At 39.5% G+C, this 19,387-nt stretch overlaps 1 protein-coding gene across 2 annotated transcripts in view; it reads left to right on the forward strand.

Moving 5' to 3' along the window:
* The window catches only part of TET1 (tet methylcytosine dioxygenase 1), a 132,823-nt gene that overhangs the window by 75,577 nt on the left and 37,859 nt on the right, over positions 1-19,387 (forward strand). For both annotated transcript variants that reach the window (XM_044239650.1, XM_044239649.1), the window contains 3 exons: positions 638-2,957; positions 8,546-8,636; positions 9,159-9,252. In XM_044239650.1, the coding sequence (XP_044095585.1) occupies positions 638-2,957; positions 8,546-8,636; positions 9,159-9,252 (2,505 nt within the window). The remainder of the gene's footprint in view (positions 1-637; positions 2,958-8,545; positions 8,637-9,158; positions 9,253-19,387) is intronic.

Consider the following 19,387-nt stretch of genomic DNA (forward strand, 5'->3'; position numbering starts at 1 on the left):
CTTGGCTGGAATCTGGGCACTTGGGGGTTCATTTGTGAAAATTCAGTAAGCTATATACTTAGGATTTGTTCACCTTTCTGTGTGTATTTTGTATTTCAGTACAGTTTGCATTAAGATAATAGATATCGGCCGTCAAATGGTACCAATGTAAAAATATTAAAGATTTATTTGGAGGGACATCTTGGTGACTTAGTCAATTAAGCGTCCAGACTCTTGATTTCAGCTTAGGTCATGAGCTCAAGGTCATGAGGTTGGACCTGCATTGGGCTCTGCCCTGAGCAAGGAGCCTGCTTAAGATTCTCTCCTTCTGCCCCTCACAACCCTGTCAACCCCCACCCCCCACCCCCCCGCCCAACACTTCCTCACTCTCTTTCTCTTAAAAACAAAAAACACACACATTATTTTGAAAAACAAATGAGTCTACCAAAATCTTTACAGGTATGAGTAATGAAATTTTACTTCAATTTTTTCTTTTTCCCGACACACCCCTTTGGTATTTTATTGGAAACATAAAAAGAAAAATGAATATTTTTTTCAGGGGCTTTACATTTCGTTCGTGTTAAATCAAAACGTTCCTGTGGCTCTTACTCCAATATTTGCATAGATAATATGAGATATTTTTGTGTTTATTTTGTAGGCAGATTTTGTCAACAAACTAGTAAATGGCCCCAAGTCAGAATCCATGGAATACAGGAGGAGCTATGGGGGGGAACAGAGATTGGAATTAAACCCACCTCCTCTCGAAAATGTGACTAAAAATGAAGAAAGTATGACAGGTATTGAAGTGGAGAAGTGGACGCAAAACAAGAAATCACATTTAACCGATCATGTCAAAGGTGAATTTAAGGCAGTTGTGACGGAAGCTGAAAAATTACAAAATTCTGAAGATGACAGGAAAAAAGTCCTACTTACTGATCTAATTGAGCCTCAGAAATTGTTTGCACAAACTGTAAGAAATGGCATTAAAAATGTACACTATTTACCAACCGAAACAAATGTGTCTTTTAAAAAATTCAATATTGAAGAATTTGGCAAGGCATTTGAAAACAACTCCTGTAAATTCCTGAAAGACACTGCCAACCATAATGCCATGAGTTCTGTTGTCACTAGTGCGAGCTGTGATCATCTCAAAGGAAGAAGTAATGTTTCAGTCTTCCAGAAATCTGGCTTTAACTGCAAGTCTTTTCCAAATCCTGCAACTTTCCACTTAAATAGTCCTACTAGTACACACAATGAAAGTGATCAACCCAAATCTCTAGAAAATATACCAAGTAAAGAACCAAAAGATGGATCTCCAGTTCAACCAAGTCTTCTATCCCTAATGAAAGATAGGAGACTAACGCTGGAGCAAGTTGTGGCCATAGAAGCTCTCACCCAACTGTCAGAAGCCCCATCAGAAAATTCCTCACCATCAAAATCAGAGAAGGATGAAGAAACTGAACACAGAACAGCGAGTTTGCTTAATAGCTGTAAAGCTATCCTCTATTCTGTACGAAAAGACCTCCAAGACCCAAACTTACAAGGGGTGCCAGAAAGCCTTCATCACTGTCCATCTTTGGAAAAGCAGAGTTCATGCAACACGGTGGTATTCAATGGGCAAAACATTTCCAAGTCACACCACAGCTCAGCTGCTAACCAGACAACTTCAAAATCGCAGGAGTATTCAAAAGTCACAAATTCAGTCCCTCATTTCATACCAAATTCAAATTCATCTAAAATTGACACCAGTAAAAATGTTGCTCAAGGTAGAATTACTCTTGATAGTTCTAAGAATTTGCATCAGTTGCCACCAACAGGTGATAAATTGGGGCATTGTAACCAGTCATTGGCCAGCAGTAAAAAGACAGACCTAAAAGACGATCCATCGTGTCTGAATACAATACACAGCAAAATAGAGGAGGACGTTGCAACGCAGTTAACACAACTTGCATCAATAATTAAATTCAATTACATAAAACAAGAAGACAAAAAGGTTGAAAGTACACCAACAAGCCTTGTTGCATATAATGTACAGCAAAAGTGTAGTCAGGAAAAGGTCACAATACAACAGAAACAACCTTCCAGTGTACAAAATAACCATAGCTCATCATTGACAAAGCAAAAGAACACAACACAGAAAAAGACAAGAGCTACCCCATCAAGAGATCGGCGGAAAAAGAAGCCTGTAGTCATAAGTTGTCAAGAAAATGACCAGAAAAAACAGGAACAGTTGTCATATGAGTATAGTAAGTTACATGACATTTGGATAGCATCTAAGTTTCAAAGATTCGGTCAATTTGGTCCACATGATTTTCCCATTCTGTTGGGGAAAATTCCTCCCCTAACCAAAGTATGGAAACCACTGACTCGAAGGAGTTCAGCGTTAGAACACAAAAAATTATTTCCTCCACTCACTCAGATAAAATTTGAGCGTTATTATCCTGAATTAGCACAGGAAAGAAACATGAAGGTTGAACCGTTGGATTCTCTCCCATTATGCCAGTTAAAGACAGAATCCAGTGGGCAGGCGTTTACAGAAAAAGTTTATAATTCTCAGGTACAGCCAACAGTGAATGTCAATCAGAAAGCTCACCCTTTACTCCAGCCCTCCTCTCCTGCTAACCAGTGTGCTAACGTAATGGCTGGCGATGACCAAACACAGATCCAGGGGGATGTTCAAGACCAACTCATGCATCAGAAACTGTCAACATTGCCTGGTATCTCCCATGAAACCCCCTTACCAGACCCAGCACAAATTCTCAGGAATGTCAATGTAGTATGTTCAGGTGGGATCACGGTGGTTTCGACGAAGAGCGAAGAGGACGTCTGTTCATCTAATGTTGGAGCATCAGAATTTTCCCAAGTAGACAGTGCACAGAAAAGTTTTAATGATTATGCCATGAACTTCTTTACCAATCCTACAAAAAACCTGGTGTCCACCACGAAAGATTCTGAATTGCCAACCTGCAACTGTCTCGGTAAGTATGTGCACATGTGCCTGAGTATGTGTGTGCGTGCACATGAATTCTTTGTTTATTTTATTTTATTTTATTTTATTTTATTTTTTTTAAAGATTTTATTTATTTATTTGACAGAGAGAGATCACAAGCAGGCAGAGAGGCAGGCAGAGAGAGAGGAGGAAGCAGGCTCCCCGCTGAGCAGAGAGCCCGACACGGGGCTCGATCCCAGGACCCTGAGATCATGACCTGAGCCAAAGGCAGGGGCTTAACCCACTGAGCCACCCAGGCGCCCCGTGAATTCTTTGTTTACCTCCATTAATTGTCATGACCATATCCAATTTTGGGTTATCTTTATATGTGGCATTTTTGTCGCATTCGTATTCTGGCGAAAATGGACTGAATTCTATTACCTCTTTTTCTGTTGCACCCTTATTGATTTTGCTCAGTTAATTGGGAAATTTTTAACTCATAATTTGGAAACTTTCTCAAGTGGAAGATTTGCTGATTTCTCTTGGCGAAATGTCTCCTAAATTATTTATTGTGCGTATCGTAAGATTGAATTCCTTCAATTTTCTATTAGAGTTTATTCTTCCTATATTTAAAAGAATTTCAACCTATAAGCATTTTGTTTAAAAAATGTGTTTTATTGTGAGATATGATATACATACACAGAATGTAAAACATATGTGCAACTTAACAAATAGCTATAAGTAATTACCACCCCGTTCAAGAACCGGAATGGGTTTGTTTCTTTTTCAATGCCTGGTGCTTTTCTGCTCTGTGATATAAAGAATGTCCCTATAAATGAAATTCCATTCCAGTCTTGGCCATTGAAAATTTTGTAAACCTTTTGGAATTTTAAAATAAATGATTGTATAATACTGATTGCCTTTAGGGCGCCTGGGTGGCTCAGTGGGTTGGGCCGCTGCCTTTGGCTTGGGTCATGAGGGTCCTGGGAACGAGTTCCGCATCGGGCTCTCTGCTCAGCAGGGAGCCTGCTTCCCTCTCTCTCTCTCTGCCTGCCTCTCTGTCTACTTGTGATTTCTCTCTGTCAAATAAATAAATAAAATCTTTAAAAAAAAAAACAAAACTGGTTGCCTTTAAAAAAAAAAAAAAAACAAAAAACAAATAGAGATGGGATTAGCTGATTTATGGAGCAGTTTATAACTGATATATATTTTGTGCCTTAGGAGTCATTGAAAGAGAAAAGCCAGGAGCTAATTATTGAAGTTTTTAATCAATGTGTTAAAAGCCCTTAGAAAACTAACCGGACTAATGATTCTTAGGCAGTCCTTACAAGAAATTTGCTCAGTATTTGAAATACATGAAAGCTAAATTTGAACCCTATAGTGATTAGTCACTGTCTGTGGTCAAATTTCATGGAAGTGCTCAAATAAAAGAAGAGTTAATTTACTCTAACGCAACTGTAATTAGGAGATTAAGTAGATTTGTCATTAAAGTTTGCTAGGCTGCTTGATGTCCTTATTATTTCAGGTTTTATACAACGTATGAGGAGAGAATTTGTGAAATATCATATTTTGAACTCAAATAGGTTTAATTATTAAAACAGTCTTATAGGGGCACCTGGGTGGCTCAGTTGTTAAGTACCTGCCTTTGGCTCCCGTCATGATCCCAGGGCTGGGATCAAGTCCCACTTCGGGCTCCCTGCTCTGTGGGAAGCCTGCTTTTCCCTCTCCCAGTCCCCCTGCTTGTGTTCTCTCTCTGGCTGTCTCTCTCTGTCAAAAAAACAGAACAACAAAAACAAACAAACAAAGAAACCCTTTAAAATAAAATAAAACAGTCTTATTTTTAAAAAGTCTTAAAATAGGGGCACCTGGGTGGCTCAGTGGGTTAAGCCGCTGCCTTCGGCTCAGGTCATGATCTCAGGGTCCTGGGATCGAGTCCCGCATCGGGCTCAGCGGGGAGCCTGCTTCCTCCTCTCTCTCTCTCTCTCTGCCTGCCTCTTTGCCTACTTATGATCTCTCTGCCAAATAAATAAATAAATAAAATATTTAAAAAAAAAAAAAAAGTCTTAAAATATAGCCCCAAATCATAAAGGAAAATTTTTTGCCTGAAGTAGGTGGTTCATTAGTACATTCCAGAATGGGTAAATGATTGTTTAGAAGGATAAACTATTATCATTTTGATTTTTTTTTTAACAGTAGAAAAAATAGTGAAGTTAGCAATGACTTTTTGCTCTCGATTATCTAAAGTACATTTGATACTCTGAAATCAAGCCTTCCATTTTGCCACTCATCATTGAAGAGTTTTGACAGCCTACCATGTGCCAGGCCCCAGGGATAGGCTCTTTTTAGAAGGATCACATAATCTGAAAAGGGTGACAATGCTGAGTGGGGTTGAATTGGGAGAATGAGAGGTTCTTTGAGCAAGAACAGAAGGGTACAGTAATGATGACTCCTATTCCAGATCAGTTACTGCAAGTCTGATACTGTGCCATGATGTTGACTTGTTATATTCATAACATGCCTGCAAAAAGAACATGTGTTATTTTCATTCTACAAGTGAGGAAACTAAGTCACTGGAAGGGTCACAGCTAGTGAATGGTTAAACTGGAATTCAAAGACAGTCTCAACTTCAGAGCCTATGTTTTTAGCCTCCTTCCTCTTGTTTTGAAAATCTGAATTAAGAAAGGGACAGAATTTTTCTGAATATCATTACAAATGGAAAAAAAAACCCTCAAAATAAAATGCCATTAGAATATATACACCTAGGTGGCTCAGTGAGTTAAAACCTCTGCCTTCAGCTCAGGTCATGATTCCAGGGTCCTGGGATCCAGCCCCGCATCAGGCTCTCTGCTCAGCAGGGAGCCTGCTGCTTCCTCTCTCTCTGCCTGCCTCTCTGCCTACTTGTGATCTCTCTCTGTCAAATAAATAAATAAAATCTGTACCCCAAAAAAAAAAAAAATGTATACACCCGAGCTAGTCTAATTTTACTCTGGGCATAATGTCAGTAGAATGATTGTCTAGTTTCAGGACAATCTAGTTTCTTTCCTTATATATTACATTATAACTAGTACCTTGTAGGAGTTGAGACACCTAGGCATTGAAAATTTATTGAGCATCTGCAGTGGACCTGTTATTGTATTATACATTGTCAGTGTTTTCCTATAATCATTACATGTGAGGTAATTGAGCTCATTGTGTAGAAATGGGAACTTAAGAAAAACAAAAAGGCAGGGCTGACCGGGTGGCTTAGTCAATTAAGCACCCGATTATTTCAGCTTAGGTCTTGAATTGCAGTCATGAGTTCAAGCCCCACACTGGGTTCCATGCTGGGAATGGAGCCTTCTTTAAAACAACAACAACAGGGGCACCTGGGTGGCTCAGTGGGTTAAAGCCTCTGCCTTCTGCTCAGATCATGATCCCAGGGTGCTGGGATCGAGCCCCGCATGGGGCTCTCTGCTCAGCGGGGAGCCTGCTTCCTCCTCTCTCTCTGCCTGCCTCTCTGCCTACTTGTGATCTCTCTGTTCAATAAATAAATAAAATCTTTAGGGGCGCCTGGGTGGCTCAGCGGGTTAAAGCCTCTGCCTTCGGCTCCGGTCATGATCCCGGGGTTCTGGGATCGAGCCCCACATCAGGCTCTCTGCTCAGCAGCAGCCTGCTTCCTTCTCTCTCTCTCTCTCTCTCTGCCTACTTGTGATCTCTGTCTGTCAAATAAATAAATTTTAAAAATAAATAAATAAATAAAATCTTTAAAAAAAAAAACAAAAAACAAGCAAAACAACAACAACAACAAAGCTGAAAAAGCCACTCAGAAATCATCCCAAGTGGAATGATCATATCTACGTGTAAAAGATTTCCCTGGAGGGGCACCTTGGTGGCTCAGTTGGTTAAGTGCGCGGCTCAGGTCTTGATCTGAAGTCTGCTTGAGATTCTCTCCCTCTGCCCCTCCCCCTGCACGCTCACTCTGTCTCTCTAAAATGAAAGAAATAAATAACAGTCTTTAATTTTAAAAAAGATTTCCGTGGAAGTATTGTGTTAAGCAGACTGAGTGTGATTAACCTCTGGATCATGGTTCCTCAATTTGAGCACTGCTGGCATTTTATTTTTTATTTTTTTTTAAAGATTTTATTTATTTATTTGACAGACAGAGATCACAAGTAGGCAGAGAGCCAGGCAGAGAAAGAGGGGAAAGCAGGCTCCCTGCTTAGCAACGAGCCCGATGCAGGGCTTCATCCCAGGACCCTGAGATCAGGACCTGAGCTGAAGGCAGAGGCTTTAACCCACTGAGCCATCCAGGCGCCCCAGTTCTTTCTTTTTTTAATTATTATTATTATTTTTTTAAAGATTTTATTTATTTATTTGACAGAGAGAGGTCACAAGTAGGCAGAGAGGCAGGCAGAGACAGAGAGGAGGAAGCAGGCTCCCCGCTGAGCAGAGAGCCCAATGCAGGGCTCGATCCCAGGACCCTGGGATCACGACCAGAGCCAGAAGCAGAGGCTTTAACCCACTGAGCCACCCTGGCGCCCCTAATTATTATTTTTTAAAGATCTTATTTATTTGTCAGAGAGAAAGAGAGAGAGAGAGCGAGTGCACAAGCTGAAGGAACAATAGGCAGAGAGAGAAGCAGGCTTCCTGCTGAACAAGGAGCCTGCAGCGGGACTTGACCCTAGGACCCTGGGATTATGACCTGAGCTGCAGGCAGACACTTAACTGACTTAGCCACCTAGGCATCCTTAATATTATTATTTTATTTTTGCTTGCAGTTTTAGAAAATTTAGGCCTTTTAAAATATACTGTGCTTGCAATTTGCTTTTTTAAAAATTTAATGAAATCTCAGGTTTTTCCATGTTTTTAAATAATAGTTTTTTTTTTTTAACGATTTTATTTATTTATTTGAGAGAATATGAGCGGGGTGGGGGGCAAAGGGAGAGGGTGGAAACAAACTCCCTGCTAAGCAGGAAGCCTGACCCAGGCTCTGTTTCAGGACCCCGAGATCATGACCTGAGCTGAAGGCAGACCCCTAATTGACTGAACCACCCAGACATCCCAAAGTTTGTAAATACTTGTTTAATAGTTTTATTGTTTTCCACTATATAAACAGCCCTTAATTTAGTCACTTATCATTTAGTGGCAGGTGCCAAGTGTGTTTCTCTTTCTTTTCTGATGTTACAATAATTGGGACAAGTAATGTTCCTCTGTACATTTGCTTTACAGATATATAACTATGTGAGTGTAGAATAAACTCTTAGCAGTGCAGTTGCTGGGCTCAGTTTTATTCGGATTCTGAGGCCAAGCTTTTAGGAGATGTATTGCTCTTAGAAAACTTTTAATTTTGCACCTTAATTATTAATAGATTTCTTTTAAAGCAGGAGATAAGAGAAGAAATATGATCCATATCTTAATATTTTTTGTTTGCTTCCTCCGATGCTTAGAGGAAGAATTAAATAGTTAGGGGCTGTAAGAAAGGAACAAGTTAAATTCTAGGGCCTTTTGTCCTAGACTTTAATTATTAAAGTTTACCAAAACCTTGTCAAGATAAATTGTTCTGAATTGGAAAAAAAAAAAGAATTAATAAAAATAGCTCCTCCTTGCCCCTGTGCAATTCTGTAAGCTTTGGGTCTAATAATCTTATTCCTTCCACAGATCGAGTTATACAAAAAGACAAAGGCCCATATTATACACACCTTGGGGCAGGACCAAGTGTTGCTGCTGTCAGGGAAATCATGGAGAATAGGTGAGGAAATTCCCTTCCCTGTTAAAAATCATTCATTATTGTGCACCTGACTCAATGCAGAGACTATCTCTGGGAACAAATGAGAAGTGAATGGAAAGCCTTCAGGAGTATAAGTTGGATGTTTCTCAGGGCCCAGGAAGACTGTAGTGTCCTGGTGTCCCCACTAAGTCACAAAGCAAGGCTGTCTTTGTTAAATCCAGAAACACTTATTTTTATATCCTTGTATAATGGTAGAAGTAGTTAAAATTACCTCCAACCGCACTGCATTCACATTCCTTAATGCTTATCTTGGAGCCAGTCCTTTTTTAAACAAGTGATCTCTAAGGATAAGTAAGGAGAATGGGCTAACAAATAAAAATATCTGCCACACAAATGTAAATTTTGAACAAATGTAAATTTTAACAAACAGGGTGTTGGGTTTTATGTACTTCTGTAAGCCTGTATCTCCTGTACCTTAAGATATTAAAAGGGTATATCTCAATTAATTGCAGTTATTTTCCCTTCACTGTGTTTTGTACTCAGGTATGGTCAAAAAGGAAATGCAGTAAGGATAGAAATTGTAGTGTACACGGGAAAAGAAGGAAAAAGCTCTCATGGGTGTCCAATTGCTAAGTGGGTAAGTATTTTGTACTTACACGTTTTTCAAAAATGAGTTTATTCCACATATAAAATCAACCAGTTTATTTTCCCTGAAAATGTGGACTAGAGAAGTATCCACTCTCATTATTCCCTGGGAAATAATAAGGCAGTTAACTATCTTGGCCTGGGTTTTTTATAAACAGAAGTTCACAGTTACTACCAAGTTGATCTTCATCTCCCTAAGGTCACCACTTTTACCAGTATCTTGTGTACTTTCCAGGATCTTTTAATGCACTTATAACTGGATAGCATAAGTAAATGGTACTAAACTGAACATACTGTTTCCTAACTTTTATCTGTTTCTGTATTTTGTGATTATTTCCAAATCATTATCCACAGAAGCACCTTAATGAGGGTCATATGATTCTGAAAGCAAAACTAAATTTTTTATGACATGCTCCCAAAACAGTTTCCATAAATACTTTGAGTTTTCTAAACATAGAGAACCATAAGAAGAACTGGATTCTGCTTCTTTAGGAAGTTGTCATGTGGAAAACAAGTTCATAGCCAAATGTGTATTTCCAGTAGGATATTCATATCCACAAGGATATTAACCAGTTGATTTGGAATTTTTGATCGTAGACTCATTTGAGATCCCTATTCCATCATTTTTTATTAATGATGATGATGTAAAAAAAAATTTTTTTTAGTAGTGATGATGGTAACAATGGTAATAAAGTAATAGCAACTACATTTTATTACGTATCAGACACTGTTAAGAACTTGACATACATTGCTTCATAAATCCTTCTACAAGGACTCCGTTGGGTTTTTGAATAAGGGAAAGATCATTATTTTCATATCTCTTCTGGAGCAAAACAGTAAATGCAAAACAGAGGTAGGATTTAAATTCATGTATTCATTCCTAAAGCAAGACAATTGCCACACCTATAGCTACTCTAGTACCAGACCATTCGTCTTAGTTACTTTTCCAGCTTTGGAAGGTGACCACAGTTACAAGCACAAAGAGCTACACAATGAGTACTAAATACTTTAGAATGCTTCGTTTATTCAACCTAGATCTAAGTCTAGTCTTGTCAAAATACACATGAGCTCAAAGATCTGGATCTTACCTCGTTTAGCTACCTTACATAGAGTAAAGTGCACAAATCATAAACGAATGTATCAGGGTTATTCTTCATATGTGTAACACTATACGGTGAAGGATATAATCATTTCAGACACCCAGACGGCTCCCTCGTGGTCCTTCCCAAGCCATGAGTCCACATAATAGAAACTACTATTTTGACATTAATCTCCATTATGTTTGTTTTTGTTCGAATGAACTTCATATAACTAGAATCATATAGCATATGTTCTCTCGTATCTGTCTCCTTTCACTCAATGTTTGTAGAACTTGGATTTAATGCCTGGAGCTCCAACAGCCACCTGGAAGCCTAAATTGACTTGATAGTGGGAGATAACGTACTAAGATAGTGGGAAGAAATATAGGACCCCAAATTCTTGGTAATACCAATGGAGCTGCCATACCAACCACAGCCCTTCTTAAATCTGAATTTCTTTAACGTGAGAGAGGAAAAAAAATTTTTTCTTTCTACTTACTTATTTTTTTTACTTTTTTAAAACCTGTTATTTGCGGGTTTTCTGTTACATGAAATAGAATCAATTACCAACTAAGATAAACTGCCTTCAATTTATTACAATGTGGGTGACTTTTAGAAGGAAAAAAAACATTTTGGAATGAGAAAAATAAATGAAGAAACTGTGCTTATTGAATACTTTTTTTTATTGATTGCCAGGATTTAGGCTAGGTATTGGGGATGCAAACATGAATTAAAACCTACCGGACATTTCATTTTATAGACGGAAAGAAATTGGCCCAGAGGTTTGCTGAGAACAGTTTGCTTTACCCTCCAGGGACACAGAATGTTTGCTGGGGTCACCTTGCTTCTCAAGAACTAAATAAAATTTCCTTAAAATGCTTCACAACTAGTTTTGAACTATTGTTTCCTCATTTCATGGATCAGTCTCTTGTCCTGTCATACACTGATTTTCATTCTGTGTTAACTCAGCTATGAAGATACATCCTTTACTCAGTCCCCACAAAACACTCCTATCAGTCAGACTCTATATGTAATAGTTTGGATGAAGAGATACCTAAACAATGACCAGAGTGTTTATTTTTTGTTTTATTCACTCTTCTGAAAAATAATATGGCTTATTCAGAGCACTTTAAAGTAGGAAATAATGTACACATTGCCCATTTTCCTATTGGATTTTTAAATCTTCTATTGACTTTATGGGAGCCCCTTTAGGAAATTGACATTCATGATAAAAGTTGCAGATAGATTTCCAGTTTGTCATTGTTTTTAACATCTAGGTTTTTAAAATTACATTTTACATTAAAAATATTGTTTAAGTTGAGAAAAAAATTTTAAAGATGAAAAACATTTTTCATCTGCTCTTTTATGATTTTAGTATATTGTGTCTTAATTAGAAAAATCTACCAGTTCTCGCTTATAAATCTTCCATTTTCTTTCTGTTGTATTTTAATGTCATTTTTCTGCATTTAACTATTTTATTCACTTTGTGTGTGTAGAATATTGGTAATAACTTATATTTTTTCAGATGACTACCCAGCCATCCAACACCACTTACTTAATTGTCCATCTTTTCTCTGCTGATCTGTATTTGTTTATGTTAGTATTCAGTTCTGTTATCCCAGTGTTAAGTGTCTCCTGTATAAGCATCCAATAACTAATTATTTAGGTTTTATGTTTTTATATCTGATAGAGGTAATTCCTCCTTTTAATTTTTAGAAATTTCTTGACTTTTCTTGACTTATTTTTCTGTAAGTTAATAATCATCTTGTCTAATTGCAAGAATAAAGCCTTATTGGTATTATTAGTGGAACCATATTCCACAGAAAATTTGGGGAATTGAATTCTCTTTGATGTTTGGTCTTTCTATCCTAGATAGTATATTTTCTATTGGCTAAGGCCTTCTTTTGTCCTTCAGAGGTGTTTTTGTTGTCGTTGTTTTTTGGTTTTTTTTTGTTGTTGTTGTTCGTTTTTTTAAGGAATTTCTACACTCAATATGTAGAGGACTCCAAACCCCGAGATCAGTAGTCACATGTTCCATCAACTGGGTCAGCCTCATGCCCCTCCTTCAGAGGTGTCTTGAAGTTTTGTTCCTAGAATTTAGATGTTTCTGTTTTTTCAGTTTATTTTTCTTGTGTATTGGAAGTACAGTCAAGGGGCGCCTGTATGGCTCAGTCAGTTAAGTGTCTGCCTTCGGCTCTGGTCAGGATCCCAGAATCCTGCTCCCTGTGTTGGGCTCCCTGTTCAGCGGGGAGCTTGCTTCTCCCTCGTCCTCGACCTCTCTCCCTGCTTGTGCTCTCTCTCTTTCTTTCTCTAACAAATAAATACAAATCGAAAAAAAAGAGAAAAGAAGTACAATCATGTAGTCTGTAGTGACAAGTTTATATTCTCCTTTCCAAATTTTGTGTTATTAACTTCTTTCTTTCAGTTAATGCAGATAGTCAAACAGACTAACTCCAGCTTTATATGGCTTTGAATGTGGCCTCCTTATCTTGTTCCTCTGTTTAATGGGAATTTTCCGGGGTGTTCTCATGATCAGGTCATCAGGGAAGGCTTCTCTGGGGAGGGGACATTTAAGCTGTGAACTGAGGGACAAAAAGGAGCCAAGAATGCCAGAAATCTCTCCAGAAGGCAAGGAAGAGCATTCCTAAGCAGAGAAAACAGCAAATACAAAAGTAAAAAAGAGATTATAGTCTTAATCTCAGAGGAGTCCTGTGATTTTAAGTAGGTGGAGAGTAGAACCAGGTGAGGGTAAAAAGGTGTAGGCAGAAGCTAGAGCATGAGTGCACTAATACAAGTGAAAGATCCCCCCGGGGCTCCAAGCACCCCGGAATGGACCCCTTCTCAGGAGGAGACCCCCGGACCCAAAAACCGAGCCGAGTCCACTGGTCAGATGCAAACAGCACGAGGTTTATTGAGTAGACACAGGTACCTGCGGGCGGTCAAGTCTTAGGAGGACTCGCGCGCCAGCCCTTAGTTCAGGGCCTTTTTATGGGGTTTGGGGAAGCGAAAGCATACGTACAGAAGCGGAAGCATGGTTACAAAGTTTTCATTGGCTGGTTTGAATGTAAAGGCATACTTGGCGCGCGGGAATACCCCTGATTGGTTCGCTCAGCATCCTTCATTTACATAGTGGGAAGTTACTTTCATTGGTCGTTAACAAAAGGGAAACAGACAGTATTGGCTAGATTTCAATCCTTCATTAGCATGTAGACTGACCATCGGCATTGGCCAGACTACAATCCCTTATTAGCATGTAGACTGACCTTTCAACATTCCTTGTAGTATCTTATCACTTTTTACAACATGGGAGGAATGTTTAAGGGAGTGGGAGAAGGGGGTGTTGGCTAAGCAAAGAGAAGGGGGAAGGAGGGGGAAAGGGAGGGAGAAAACCCTTTTCACAAGGAGTTTAGGTTTTAGTCAATGAACATGAAACCTTGAAGCACTTTAGTTAGGGAGATGTTCTCTATCTGGTTCAGGTTTTATAAAGAGCCTTCTAAGGAATTAACACAATTTGTTATCTGTTGCTGCTTAACAAGTACTCAAATGATAAACATCTCAGTTTTTGTGGTCAAGAATCTGAAAGCTGGGCACCTGGCTGGCTCATTCAGCTTTTTTTTTTTTTAAAGATTTTATTTATTTACTTGACACAGGAAAGAGATCACAAGAGGCAGAGAGGCAGGCAGAGACAGAAAGGAGGAAGGAAGCAGTCTCTCTGTGGAGCAGAAAGCCCAACGTGGGGCTCGATCCCAGGACTCCAGGATCATGACCTGAGCCGAAGGCAGAGGCTTTAACCCACTGAGCCACCCAGGCGCCCCTCAGCTTTTTTTTTTTTTTTTTTTTAGATTTATTTATTTGAGTGAGACAGCGAGCACAGGAGCAGGGACTGGGGGTGGGGGGAGCAGAGGGAAAGAACCTCACGCAAACTCCCCGCTGAGTGCAGAGCCAAATCAAGGCTTAATCTCACAACCTGAGCAAGAATCAAGATAAACTGGGAGTCTGTTGCTTAACCCTCTGAGCCACCGAGGCACCCCTGCACATGTGATGCTTAGTTTTTATTTCTTTTTATTATTTGACAGAAAGAGACACAGTGAGAGGGGGGACACAAGCAGGGGGAGTGGGAGAGGGAGAAGCAGGCTTCCCGCTGAGCAGGGAGCCCAATGAGGGGCTTGATCCCAGGAAGCTGGGATCCTGAAGGCAGACGCTTAATGACTGAATCATCAGTCGCCCCCAGCGTAGGAAGTTCTATGCAAGGGTGTAAATACGAGGTGGTGGCGGTCCCTGGGGACATCTTGGAGATGCCTAACACAATTCCATCTCTCCAATTCACTAAAAATATTAATATGTTAAGGACACTGCATTAGCATCATACAATATACCTATCTCAGTTTTGCCAGTGTATCTCATATTTGGGGCTCCTGCTTGGTGCAGTTTTGTTGAGGGTCTGTCTGCCTTCCGCTCCGGTCCGGAGTGATCCTGGGATGCTGGATTTGGGCCCGCCGGCAGGCTTTCTGCTCAGCTCTCTGTCTCATTCTCTCTGGCTCTCAAATAAATAAACAAAATCTTCATAAAAATCAATATATATAATATTTAACATATATCTAATCTATCTGACTCGGTCCTATTTTTTTCTAAAGAGTAAGTCCTTTGTGTATCTTTATTCACAAAATAATGCTATTATAGTATTAACATTTTCCATTATGTCAACAGACATAATCAACAGAAAAGTTCATACAATATATAAATGTACAGCTTACCAGGGCGCCTGGGTGGCTCAGTGGGATAAAGCCTCTGCTTTAGGCTCGGGTCTTGATCCCAGGGTCCTGGAATCGAGCCCCTGCATCGGGCTCTCTGATCAGCAGGGAGCCTGTTTCCCTCTCTCTCTCTGCCTGCCTCTCTGCCTGGCTCTCTGCCTACCTGTGATCTCTGTCAAATAAATAAAATCTTTAAAGATAAATAAATAAATGTACAGCTTACCTATAATTATACAGAAAATACTCATGAAGCAACTACCCAGGTCAAAAATGGAGTATTCTTAGATACCCAGAAGCCCTGAGAACCTCCCATCCTGACTTTTGTGGTAATTTTCTAGGTTTGGGAGCACCTGGGTAGCTCAGTCAGTTAAGGTTCTGACTCATGGTTTTGGCTCAGGTCACGATCTTGTGGGTTGTGGGATGCAGCCCTGTGTTGGGCTCTATGCTTAGTCTGCTTGGGATTTTCTCTCTTTCCTATCCCTCTACTCCTCCCCCTGCTCACATATGCCCATGTTCTCTCTCTCTCTTTCTCTCAAATAAATAAATAACCTTAAAAAAGTGTTTTTCTTGCTTTTTCCCTCCACTTACATGCTTCTCAACAGTATTGTATTTTGTTGTGCATCATTCTTTTCTATCTTGCTTTTATATAGTACCTACAGCATTTGCTGAAATAAAGAGCAGAGATTGATTCTCAATATCTGGCCTTGATAGTTGACATAGGTTGATTAATCTGTATCTGTTAATTCTGAATCCTTTACTTTCTTGTCCATTAAGTATCAAAGGGTAAAAATTTCCTTACAGTGTGGCAGCTGGCTCTCCCTACAGTAAGTGATCCCAAAGAGAGTAAGGTAGCTTGGGATAAGCAGTGGGATTTTGGAGAATTCTTCCTTCCTGCCTTTCAGACCTTCTCTTATGTAGTAATAATTACACCAGTAGAATTTAGTGTATACCTCTTTTTTTTTTTTATGAAGACAATATGAAATCTATAGTCAGATTTTGGTAGCAACTTTCTGTCGCTATTATTAAGTTTTGTGTTTTGTTTTTTATTTTTAATTTGACAAAGAAAGATCACAAGTAGGTGGAGAGGCAGGCAGAGAGAGAGGGGGAAGCAGGCTCCCTGCTGAGCAGAGAGCCGGATGCGGGGCTGGATCCCAGGACCCTGAGATCATGACCTGAGCTGAAGGCAGCGGCTTTAAACCACTGAGCCACCCAGGCGCTCCAAGTCCTCAAGGTTTCTTGGGCAGAAAAAAGTATTTAGCATTTTCCATGACACAGCAGTAGCAGAATTACTTTCTTATTTTCCCTTTTGCATTATTTCTTTCAGAATAAATAGAACATTTCAATATGTTGTGATATATATCTGGCACTTTTCACAAATAGAAAACAATTCAGAGACAAGGAATGATGTAAAGCACAGTTGCTAAGCAACTTAATGAAAATTTTGATATCTGCTAGTGACAAGTCAGAAGTATAATCTTGATTTATAAAACACCAAGAATTTATTTCCTGTATCTGTGAAAAAGCTAGGTGTCCTACATGATTATATGTTAGAAAAATAAAAATATTCATCAAACTTTATTTTTTGCAAACTTTCCAAGTTATTTAAAATATTCATATGTGGGACGCCTGGGTGGCTCAGTTGGTTGAGTTGCTGCCTTCGGCTCGTGATCCCAGGGTCCTGGGATCAAGTACCGAGTGGGGCTCCTTGCTCAGCAGGGAACCTGTTTCTCCCTTTCCCTCTGCCTCTGCATGCCACTCTGCCTGTGCTCGTTCCCTCTGACAAATAAATAAATAAAATCTTAAAAACAAACAAACAACAACAACAAAAATAAAACAGGTATATATATATATATATATATATATATATATATATATATTCATATGTTTGTTGCTAGTGCCCGAAGCACTGCCCAGCACATCGTCAACACTGAATAATTTTTTATGAGTGAAGGAATATAGAGCATAAGTAAAACTGCTTTAGAATATTGATTGTTCTGGGGCACCTGGGTGGCTCAGTTGGTTGGGCGACTGCCTTCGGCTCCTGTCACCATCCTAGAGGCCCAGGATTCAGTCCCACATCGGGCTCCCTGCTCAGCGGGGAGTCTGCTTCTCCCTCTGACCTCTCCCTCTAATTCTCATTCTTTCTCTCTCAAATAAATAAATAAAATATTTTTAAAAACATAGAATATTGAATGTTTTAAATTTGAGTTGGTATCTTGGAATAGTTTTGCTGTGGTTTTCACTGTTAGCTCTTTTCTGAGGAAGGCAGAACCCGGAGTATTAGAATTGATAAGGTCGTCCATCAAAAATTTGAACTTTTTGTGGAGAGAGGATTAGGTCTCCATGGTCTATATGCTTTTTAAGATTTTATAACAGATTATTTTGAATAGCACTAGAATAATTCCTATATGGATATTTTATGCAGGAATGAAGTACGGGTAGAGGAAGTAAACTGAGGAATCCAGTAAACAATTAACTAGAGGGTTGCATTGTTCCGATTTCTTTTGCATCTTGCACAGTATCTATTTGTTGTGTATTTGATATTAAGCATTAGCCTAAAATTTCTTTGGCTCTGCATGCAGGCTCACATTTGTTCACAGTGGTTGATTTCTATCCTGTTTTTATTATGCTGCACTTGGCTTCTTTTCTTGAAGGAGAGGCTTATTGCTTCTTTTTTTTAATGGTCACACACAAAAAGCCTAACAGCAAATTCGAACTGGACAGCACAACTTTCTGAGCCAGGCTCACCCTGTTCTGCCCTTGCTCTTAACACTGTTTTCTTTGCCAGGTAGTCATTAACACTCCCCCATAATTGTTGGCCTTTGGTAGATGTTTCTGACTCTTCGCTGTCACTGTAGGTCTTGTCAGGGACTAGTTATCCTGTTACTCAGTAGATTTTGGGAGAAAGGTTGTACTTTGGACGTAACGATGTAGTTTCTTGAATCCAGCAGGCTCTATTAACTCCCTATACTACTACCTCCCACTGCACGCTCTCTCTCTCTCTCTCCCACACACACACGCACACACACACACTACAATGGAGCCTCTGGGGTGGTGGCAGGAGTTGGGAGAAGATTGAAGCAGTAGGCTCCCCGGATGGCTCCCATGCCTGATCAATTCTCACCAGGAATTAGTTGGTAGGTTCTCCTCTGTAGGACTATATATTGGTCCGTAGAACAGGTGTGGCACTGAACATCTACAATTTATACAAGTGAATATTTTGTTGCCTCCTCTGGTCTGAGGTGATCAGAATTTTGGAAAAGGAGTAACCAAGTATCCAAAAGCTTTCGAACGAGCTTGCCTGGATTTATACATGTGTATGATCTTTCCCTTGATGGTTCCTTTGTTCCAAGATTCTGCTTTAAATGTCTTTGGGCTGCATTTTTGTTTTGTTTTATGTGATGAAATGAGTGTGTGTGTGTGATGAAATATAGGTGTGGGGGGGGTTAAATGATAAATAATCAATGGGTCTTTTGGCTGGCCACCATCATTTTCTGTTGAAAGTATGGCTCTACTTTGTCTCCCACATGATTATTTGATATACTCAAAAATGCATTCCAGTATACTTAACCTACAGTGCTAAATTAGTTTCAGGTGTACCATGCAGTGATTGAAATACTCTATGTATTACCCAGTGCCCATCAAGATAAGTGGACTCTTAATCCCCCCTCACCTAGTTTACCCATCCCTCCACTTACCTCCTCTCTGGTAACCGTCAGTTTGTTCTCTATAGTCAGAGTCTGCTTTGGGGGTTGCCTTTTTTTTTCTTTGTTCACTTGTTTTATTTCTGAAATTCCACATATGAATGAAATCACATATTTGTCTTTCTCTGACTAATTTCACTTAGCATTATGCTCTCCAGCTCATTCCATGTTGTTGCAAATGGCCAGATTTCATTCTGTTTTATGGCTGAAGAATATTCTGGTGTGTGTATACACACATCTTTATCCATTCATCTATCAACAGACACTTGGGCTGCTTCCATAATTTGGCTTTTACAAATAATGCAGTAGGGCGCCTGGGTGGCTCAGTGGGTTAAGCCACTGCCTTCGGCTCAGGTCATGATCTCAGGGTCCTGGGATCGAGTCCCGCATCGGGCTCTCTGCTCAGCAGAGAGCGTGCTTCCCTCTCTCTCTCTCTGCCTGCCTCTCTGCCTACTTGTGATTTCTCTCTGTCAAATAAATAAATAAAATCTTTAAAAAAAAAAAAACAAATAATGCAGTAAACATAGGGGTGCATATAACTTTTTGAATTAGTGTTTTCATATTCTTTGGATAAATACCCAGTAGTGGAATGA

The sequence above is a fragment of the Neovison vison genome, chromosome 2 (genome assembly GCF_020171115.1).
Source record: "Neovison vison isolate M4711 chromosome 2, ASM_NN_V1, whole genome shotgun sequence".
NCBI classification, from domain to species: Eukaryota; Metazoa; Chordata; class Mammalia; order Carnivora; family Mustelidae; genus Neogale; species Neogale vison.